General features: G+C 40.9%; 1 protein-coding gene across 1 annotated transcript in view; it reads left to right on the top strand.

The window, feature by feature from the left end:
- Glud1 (glutamate dehydrogenase 1) overlaps positions 1-10,269 on the top strand; it is a 38,074-nt gene that overhangs the window by 5,592 nt on the left and 22,213 nt on the right. Inside the window, exons 2-3 of the mRNA XM_050140676.1 lie at positions 8,583-8,663; positions 10,136-10,191. Coding sequence (XP_049996633.1) covers positions 8,583-8,663; positions 10,136-10,191 — 137 coding nt within the window. The remainder of the gene's footprint in view (positions 1-8,582; positions 8,664-10,135; positions 10,192-10,269) is intronic.

Here is a 10,269-nt window from a genome sequence, read left to right as displayed (position 1 = left end):
TTTTTTTGGTTTTTCGAGACAGGGTTTCTCTGTGGCTTTGGAGCCTGTCCTGGCACTAGCTCTGTAGACCAGGCTGGTCTCGAACTCACAGAGATCCGCCTGCCTCTGCCTCCTGAGTGCTGGGATTAAAGGCTTGCGCCACCATCGCCCCCGGCCAGACCAGCCTTGAACTCACAGAGATCCATCACCTGCCTCTCTACCTTACAATCACTGCCCGGTACAAACCCAGTACTTGTAACTAGTAGTATCTGAAGAAGGATGATTTTTGTGAGATTTTTGACCCTTAATCTATGAGGTCTGAGTGTTGGATGATTAATGTTAGATATGAATTCAATTAGGGAGTGCCTACTTTGTGTTGACAGAGAACTCAGAAGTCCATACATTTGATGTCAAAAGTGATGGGCAGGAAGTAGTTTCCCTTTTATAACTTTGTTGAGTGGCTAATAATAAACACAGCGGATTACAGAAAACTAGGCAGCATCATAACTAAGAATGAAAGTGATAGGTAATAATAGTAAGGAAGGGAAATGAAGTAAATTAAAATATAAAATATTTTTAAGGAAGGGTGGTATTCCTTAGTGAGTATATATGAGATGAAGACAGGAAAAGCCAAAGAAAACCACAAAGTTTCCAGTCTAAGATTGGTAGAAAATAATGATACTAGGGACAGAATAGGGCAACAACAGCCCCCACCTGAAAGGCCCGTTCAACCATAGTCCAAATGTATTAAATAGAATATCCCAGGAATAGGCCATTAATGGTCTCAACTTGTGTACCATTCTGGGAAGTGGCATAAAATCTCATGCTGACTGCCTACTCATGGCCATACCTTTATCTTACCATATTCATATTTCCTATGCTTTGTGATGGCGTTGGCAATTAGATATGCCAAAGAGCAGCCAAAAAGTGCTTCCTTTGCCAAGTGTGACGGTTCACACCCACAATCCCACCACTTAGGAGGCTGAGGTAGGAGGGAGGCCTAGGCTGCAAAGCCACAATCTCAAAAAATTAAAAAATAAAATGAATTGAGGTTCGGGAGATGACTCCCCTACTAAGGGCAGCTGCTTTTTCAGAGGACCCTGGTTCTGGTCTCAGTGCACAGCAGCTCAACACTGCCTGTAACTCCAGTTCCAAGTGATCCAGTGCCTCTTCTGGCCTCCATGGGCACCAGGCATGCTCTTAGTGCATAGATGTGCAGGCAGGCAAAAAAAAAAAAGTGCATAAAAATATATTTTTAAAATTGAAAAGTAATAATTTATATGGTATGTATATGTGGGTAAGAGATACATAGTATTATTTAAAGGTTTTTTTATCTTTCATACTTTCAATCATCCTCTAGAAGTTTTAGAACATAACCCAGCAAAAACAATAGGGGTTAGCAAAATGGTTCATCAGGTTAATGCATTTGCTGCCAAGCCTGATGACTTCTATCCCTGGGATCCACATGGTAGGAGAGAAGTAACTCCAGATTGTCCTCTGACCTTCACACACATACTGGGACAGGTGCACATACACACACTACACACACACACACACACACACACACACACACGAGCACATACACAAAATAATTAAAATGTTTCCTTTTTTGTTTGTTTTGTTTTGTTTTCAAAGAGTTTCTCTGTGTAGTTTTTTTTAAAGTAATGAATAAATGACTATTTTTATTGAAGATTTTGTAGACACATGTACAGCTGTAACAATAATTTCATCAGAATTATTGGCATCCAAATTGGCCTCTTCAGGATGTAAATGTTCAGATTTAAAGAATTAGAACTTTATCTCAGGTAAATCAGAGCATATGATAGTTCAAATGTATAGGGCCAGAAGGACAGAGAGGAATATTAAAACCAAGCCTTTCCTGTCACTCACTGTAGACCAGTCTGACCTCGAACTCACAGAGATCCGCCTGCCTCTGCCTATGAGTACTGGGATTAAAGGTGTGAGCCACCACCCGGCTAAAAAAAAAGATTTTTTTTAAAGATAAGGGTTTATAAAATTAAGGCTGTATTATGTTAAATGATGAATAAAGCACACCCATGTATTTTTCTTGACTCACCCTTGCATAGTATATGGGCCCCTCTTGACAGTTGTTTCTGTGATCAGTTGCCTCCCTTTCTACAATAGTAATTCTGCTCTTATTCTCAGACCACCCATTGAAACTAGATAGCTGAAGTTTTAACCCTTCAGCCTTTTTAATGTTTTCATAACAAGTTAGGATAGTTACTGTTGCCTTTTGCTATTGTTACCCAACTTCATCTGGAGGTCAGAAGTATCATTTTGACTATATAGCCCAGGCTGGCCTCAATTGCCTGTGTGCTAGAATTGCAGGCATGTACCTTCATACCTAGCTGTCATCCAACTTTATACTCAGTGGTTTAGCACCAAACCTGTTGGTGATAAAAGATTGACTAAGTCATTGTCAGAAGAAAAAATATGTAGAATTTTTTTTATTTAAACATTTAAAAAGATCCCCCTCTTAATGCATAACCTCCCGTCAGGTAAGCTTTAAGCACAGAGACAGCTACATTGTTCATAGTTACAAACAGATCATTTGGGATGATTTAATTAATTGTGTTTCCACATTTCCAGGATACAGATTGATATTACTGAGAATGCCTACTCCCAGAGAAGACTGGTCATAAGTGCTAATCAAGTGACTTAGATTATGATTTTAAAAGCATTCATGTGTAAGACGTAATTTAGATTTTTAATAAAGAGGCTAAACTTTGTTTCTCAGGAAGCTTAAGTTTGTCTCTTCAAAGTGGCTAAAATGAGTTGGTACAGTAGTGGGTTAGCAGTTCTTAAAAGGCCCCTGCCTTCTTCTTCTTTTTTTTTTTTTTTTTTTTTTTTTTTTTATTTATTTGGCCCCTGCCTTCTTAAACAAAGAGTTCCTTGGCAGTGCCAAGTAAGTTCATTGGTCTCCCTTCCTCCTTTCCCTCTCCCTTCCTCCTTTCCCTTTTTCTTTCTGTGATAGTGATGAAGTCTAGGACCTTGCACAAGCAGGCTACCCCTGAGCTATATACACAGCTTAGAACTCTAGTTTATTAAATAGATAATTTAGAATACAGCTGGAATTTGAATTTCTGATGAATAAACTTTAAGGAAATCCCAGTTCAAGTAATTTTTAAAAAAATATTTGAGTTTTCATAAATGTTTAATTACTGATTCATCAAACAAAAGGATGGTAGCTAAGGATGTGTCAGTGTGTTTGGTTTTGGTTCACCTAGAAAAAGGAAGAAAATGTCAAGCCGTCAGTTGTGGTTTTCGGTCTTTTTTTTTTTTTTTAATGTAATGAGCTGGTGGTTTGTTTTCTCTATCGCTATAGCAATTCCAGCTAGTTTTGAAGGGGTGGGAGATTTGGTTTGCTTTGTTTTTGTTCTTATTTCTGTGGGCTTTGTTTTGTTTTACTTACATTGGGGGGGGGGGGTTGGGGTGTAGACATGGAAGTCAGAGGACAACTTGTAAGAATCTGGTCCTCCCTTTCAGCCATGTGGATCCCAGGGATGGAACTTTTGACCTGCTGAGCTGTCTTCCTGGCCCTGGTTTTTGTTCTTTTTAGATATGTTCTAGCTCTATAACTGTCTGCTACGATGTGGTCCCGTCTGGCACTGGACTTGGACTGATCCTTCTGTCTGTTTCCTGAGTGCTGACCTGCCGATCTACTCCAGATGATGTGTACTTTTACACAGTCCTTCTTAGGACAAGGACCTGCACTGTCAACCCCAGCATATTTGATGCTAAACTAAGTATAAAGTGGGGTGACAAGTTGCTGTGATGATGCATGCCTGTAATCCCAGCACACAGGCAACTGAGGTTAACTTGAACTACATAGAGTCCAGCAGTAATTGGATTCCTAAGCATGCTGAACATCATGGTAATTGATTAGCGGCGTAGAGGGCCTGGAATAGGGCTCAGAGGCTGAGAATGAGAGCACTGCAAGAGGACCAGGTTCAGTTCCCAGCACCCACATAGCAGCTCACAATTATCTGGAACTCCAGTTCCAGAGGATCTGATGACCTCTTCTGCTCTCTGTGTAGGCACCAGGCATGTCCATGATCCACAGGCACACATATAGGCAAAACACGGGTACGCATAAAATAATGAAAATGTGCTTTTAATAACTGTGTTGTGCTATGTGTAGTTTGCATATATCTGCTGCATTTCATTAGTATAAAATGTGGAAGTCAAAGTTACTGTTAACGTTCTAAGAATAAACTGTCTCATTTCAAAGGCTCCCCTGCCTCAACTTTTCATGCTGTCCCTGCCTGTGCTGGCTAGTTTTAAGTTAACTTGACACAAGCTACATAGCTTGGAAAAGGGAACCTCAATTGAGAAATTGGCCTGTGGATAAGCTGTGGTGCAGTTTCTTGATTAGCAATTTATGTGAGAGGGCACAGCTCACTGTGGGCAGTGTCATTCCTGGTCTGCTGGTTCTGGGTGCTGTAAGAAAGCAGACTTAGCAAGCCAGTGCGCAGCATTCCTCCATGACCTCTGTTATCAGCTCTTGCCTCCAGTATCCTGCCCTGTTTGGGTCCCTGTCCTGATTTCCTTTAATGATAGACAGTGATGTGGAAGTCTAATCTGAAATAAATCCTTTTCTCCCTGAGTTTTTTATTTTTAATAATTTATTTAACCTTTATTTTATGCGCATTGGTGTGAAGGTATCATCCCCTGGAACTGGAATTACAGACAGTTGTAAGTTGCCATATGGGTTCTGGGAATTGACCCCAGATTCTCTGGAAGAATAATGTTCTTAACCGCTGAGCCATCTCTCCAATCCCTTGTCCCCAAGTTATTTATGGTAATGGTGTTTTATCACAGTAGTAGGAACCTTAATGAAGACTCTGCCCTTCTTCCGTAAATATCAACATTGTCACTGTGGTGTTTGTGGTTTTCTCTGGTGGACTAGAGCATAGATTATTTTGTCGGCAGAACAGAACATGGCCCTAGATTTGAGGCCCCTCCTCTGATGATATCCATTCTTTACAGATCTGTAAATCTACCCGTTGCCTATTCTAGGTGGTCAATGGAGCCACTGCTTTTTGTTAAACCCTCTACACCCACCCATTCCTCTTAGCGCTAATCTACTACTATAGCTACTAGCCCTGCTGCCCCAAACTCAGATGAGTTCTTTCCAAATGCAGTCATGCCAACTGCAGTAGTAGACGCTACAGATTTGCCTTCCTGTTTCTAGAATTATAGTGCTCTTCTTGTACTCTGATTGTGCTAATTCCTCAACTGAATTAGTTAGCAGTGCAGTCCTGTTCTTACATAAATATCTTAAATGTCAATTCAGATGTGGTAAAGAATTTCCAAGGTTTGGGTTTGGATCCCAGAGGGATAATAACTAGCTTTCCTGGAGTGTAGGTTATCTCTTGTTTTACTGGGGTTTATTTTGAGATCTCGGCAGCTCAACTATACAGTGCTTCTTAGTCCAGGAGTAAAAACATATGTGTACTAAGATTAATTAGAAAGCTTGCAAAGAAAACATGCTTGACCCCAGGTAGCACAATCTCTATTACCTCTTGCTCCCTCCTTGCTGCCCCCCCCCCCCCCCCCCCCCCCCCCCCCCCCCCCCCCCCCCCCCCCCCCCCCCCCCCCCCCCCCCCCCCCCCCCCCCCCCCCCCCCCGCACCAGGGCTAATCCCCTAAACTTCTGCTTTCTGACACTCCTCCCGTGCCTCACTCCACAGAAGTTTCTCTTAGTTCATAGTCTGCAGGAAAATGCCTGTGGTGTGACTAATAACTCCACATGGGTGGAGTTGGAAAATTTTCTTCACAATCAAGTTCCTGAGGTCCATCTATTGGAAACATGTATTTTATTATAGTCTCAATTTCTGACTGTTGTCTTTCCAAGATTTTTGTAATAAAAGGACATTAGTAATTTTTAGATAACATATGTAAGAGATTTAGATAATATGTGTAATAATTGTTTGATTTATTTATTTGTGTATGTTGGGGTGCCACAGCACATGCATAGCAGTTATCTATGCCATGTGGGTCCCAGGGATTGAAGGCAAGTATTGCTTAGTGGCAAGCACTGTTACTTGCTAAGCCATCTCACTGGCAGTTGGTTGGTTGAAAATTGGTTGGCTGGTTTTGTTTTGCAGCTCTGGGTGCCAAACCCAGAGCTTTTTGAGTGCTAGGTAATTGCTCCACCTAGGATACATCTGCAGCTCTTCGTTTTTTCTGAGACAAGTCTCCCTATGTAGTTGAGACTCACCTGGAAATCACTAGTCCTGACTAGCCACAAACCCTGCTCTTGAGTGTTTGGATTGCAGACATGTTCACACCCAGCAATAATTTGGATTCTTATTTTAACAAATAAGAATTTAAAAAATTCTACCAGTTTATCTTGAAAAGTAATAAAGCCAGGCTAATTAGTGTGTTTTCGGTTTTCTGTAAAATATACCCTTTTGAAAAAGTAAATTGCTTCACAGCCATAATCCCAGCACTTGGAAAAGAGAGGCAGGAGCATAGCAGGTTTAGTCAAGGCCAGCTTAAGCCGTGCAGCAAGACCCTGCCTATAAATTACTTTGATGTGTGCTGCTACTTGGTAATTACTTGTGACAGTAATTAGTAGTTAGTTGACAATGGAGTTCACAGTGCAGGGTTCTGTCTAAAAGTTCCACAGCCCTTTTCCCCAGTTAAGAATAGTAGTGTCTCCTCTCCAGGTACGTAAGCTAGTCACCGGGGCAAGGCACTAAACTTGGTTTTTGCTTTGGCATAGTTGTTTGCTTTGTGAGACAGGGTTTCTTTTTGTAGCCCTGGCTGTCCTGGATCTGTAGACCAAGCTGGCCTTGAACTCAGAGGTCCACCTATCTCTGCCTCCCAAATGCTGGGATCAGAGGTGTGCACCACCTTGCCTGGTGCTTCAGCACACTTTACGTGTTATAGTTCTTCCAAAAATTTGAAAAAACAGAATTAGCGTTTAAGTAAAATTTTGTTATAAAACTATTTCATCTTACTTGCAAACTTATTTTCCTGGATTACCTTTCAACTAATTTTGTTTTGTTTCATTTAGGATAGGTTCTGACTGCTCACTGAATAGCCTAGGCTGCACTCAAACTCCTGAGTGCTGGATTGCCAACAACATGCTTTGCCACCCACGCCTGGCTTAGTTAGGATTGGTACTTCATAGTGTGATGTGGGAGTGTCATATATTAATCTGTTGATTTCATTGGTTAAGTAATAAACACACTGCTTGGCCTCATAGGTTAAAGTATTGGTAGGAGGAGTAAACAGAATAGAATTCTGGGCGGAAGAGGAAGTGAGGTCAGACTCTGCTCTGCTCCGGACAGACACGATAGCTCTGCGCTCTGAGGCAGACGCATGAAGCTCCCCAGGATGGACGTAGGTTAGAATCTTCCCGGCATGAGCTAGCCAAGCGGCCGGGGTGTTGGGGACGCAGCCCCGCCGCCCTTATTTCAACAATAGTGCTCTATTTTAGTCCTTTCATGATATGTAGGGATACATTTGGGGCTATCAGGTCCTCACTATGGAGTCCAGACTGACCTGGAACTCACTATATAGCCCAAGCTGGCTCAAACTTCTGCCAGTCCTGCTGCCTCAGCTTCCTGAGTGCTAGAATTACACATATGATAATCAGACTGAATGTGTCAAAACCAGTGACTGCTCATTTGCCTGCTTTGAGATCGCTGTTACCAAATCCCCTGAGCTGGGGAGGAGTGAAAGGAAAATTAATACGCCATAGCGGAAATGTAGCATAGTGCAGTGCTGTGATCTCAGCTCTTGGAATGATCAAGTCAGCCTTGGCCATAGGAAACCTTGTTTGTCATTTTTTTAAGGTATTGACTAGAGATAAGAATAAGTTTTATTCTTATTTTATGTGTATAGATGTGTTGTCTGTTTATGTCCCACATCTGTAGTTGGATCCCCTAGAACTGGAGTTGCAGGCAGTTGTTAGCTGCCATAGGAGTCCTGGGAACTAAACCTAGGTCCTCTGGAAGATTGAGAGCCCTTAACTGCTGGGCCTTCTCTCCATACCCTGGAGATAACTTTGTTGTTGTTGAATTCTTTGTCTGAAGTGTGGGCACACCATGCCAGAGCACATTGTGAAGATGATAAAATGCCTTCCAGCAGTCTGTTCTCTCCTTTTGCTTACCTTCCAGGGATCCAGCTCATTTAGTCAGACTTTCTCAGCAAACACTTTGCCCACTAGGCCCTCGGCCTTGCCTTCACCCAGGGAGAGAACCTTTGTCTTTGTGAAATTAGTTACTGCTTTCATCTGCTGATCTTTAAGTCCCTTAAGGGCAAAGACAATGTTTTGGTAATCTTTAAATCCCTTTATAAGCAAATCTAGACTTCATGACCACTCTTGGCCATCAGAATACATTAAATTAATTAATTTAGTACCTATTCTGTAACTCTTTGGTGTCTATTTACCAGCTTTTCTTTTTGTTTTTTATGATTTTCTTATACATATTTTAGGCACGGCTGTAAAATATAAATGGTGTAGACTTTTCAATTTGTAGCTATTATTTTTAATTAACTTTCCAGAAGTTTGTTCTAAATATAACTAATTCTTCCCCTGCTACCTCTTTTAAATGACAATATCCCCAGGTATCCGTTACAGCACTGACGTGAGTGTGGATGAGGTGAAAGCGCTGGCTTCTTTAATGACGTACAAGTGTGCGGTGGTCGGTAAGTGGCTCTGAAGAAATGTCTTCATAGGCTAGGTTACTTCTTACTACTGTGTCCATTATGATATATGTGTATGGAGATCAGAGCAGCATTGTAGAGTTCTCTCCTATTTCCTTTACTTGGGTTACTGGAATCAAACTCAAGTTGTCAGATTTATAAGTACTGTTACCTGATGAACCAACTCATTGGCCCCAAGATTACTTTTAGTATGCTATAAAATAATTAACAGCTGGGTATGGTAGCACACACCTTTAATCCCAGCACTCTCGAGGCAAAGGCAGGCAGATCTTGGCATTCAGGGCCAGCCTGGTCTACAGAGCTGGGACAAGCAAGGCTGTTGCACAGAGAAATCCTGTCTTAAAAATACAAATATGTATAATGTTTTGACAGAAATGTTTTGTTTATTTTTAAAGGGCCTTGTTTGTTTATTAAGATAGGGTCTCAAACTAGATACCCCTGACTGGCCTCGACTGCTCCATGTAGACCTCTTCTGCATCGTGGCACCAAATTCACAGAGATCCGCCTGCCTCTGCCTCCCAAATGCTGGGATTAAAGGTGTGTGCCACCAGACCTGGCTTAGTCCTTTTATTTTCTTTCTTTCCTTTTAATTCTTGAATATGATTTAATACTCTTCTCTATTTCTGAATTACACCAAGACCTTACTGCTCAGGATCTCTGCAGAGGCTGTAGGAGATGTGGACAGTTTCCTCCCTTATTTCTCTCTGTGCATGTGTAGTGTAGATCATCATAGATGGACACATCAGTATGTAACACATTACGTGTAGGAGAAACATTGATTAAGGAAATACAAAAGTTTGTCATCATTTCCAAACTTAAGCAGTGAAATTTTTATAAAAGCTAACTGGATTTTCTTTGAACATAGATCTCTGTTTTAAATGCTTATCCATACTCTATAAATAAGATCAAATCAAAGTAGAAGGAACATGAATGAGTATACCCTTCAAATCTAATTAACACCTTTTTAATGTCTTTGTTTTCTATAATGCTAATAATTGAACCCAGGGCATTTGCCTGTTAGGCAGACACTCTTTCAACTAAGCTATAGCTTCAGTGCTGGATTTATTTCTGGAATTTCCTAGAATTAAGAGAGTCATACATTTTTGTAATAAAGGTTGAGTATTCCTAACTTCAAATGCTTCAGAATCTGAAATTATATGAACACCAAGATGATGCTCCCAGTAGAAAGTGCCATATCTGATCTTAGCAGTGGGTATTATCAAAATGTAGGTGATAGTGAAATGCCTACACCGTTACCTGTAGTCTATGTGTATATGAAACATGGAATTCCCATCTAGAGTTGGAGCCCATCCTCAAGATGTCTAATTGTGTATATGTAAATTAAAAATCTGAAATGTAAGAAATAAGCAGTTGAAGATTGCTCCCCGTTATTATAAAGTTTTTATACTTTTTAAGTTTTATATGGAACAACATCTTTTAGTCTTCTGTTTCAGATGTGCCATTTGGAGGTGCTAAAGCAGGTGTTAAGATCAATCCCAAGAACTATACAGTAAGTATCCAAGTGGTGTTTGTATACACGAGGCCTAAAATTGTGTTCCTCATGCCAGTGAGAGTAATGGTTTCCACT

The sequence above is a fragment of the Alexandromys fortis genome, unplaced genomic scaffold (genome assembly GCF_014885135.2).
Source record: "Alexandromys fortis isolate MF-2015 unplaced genomic scaffold, M_Fortis_MF-2015_v1.1 scaffold_46, whole genome shotgun sequence".
NCBI lineage: Eukaryota > Metazoa > Chordata > Mammalia > Rodentia > Cricetidae > Alexandromys > Alexandromys fortis.
Note: the sequence above shows the minus strand (reverse complement) of the source record. Positions and strands in the feature narration are given on the sequence as shown.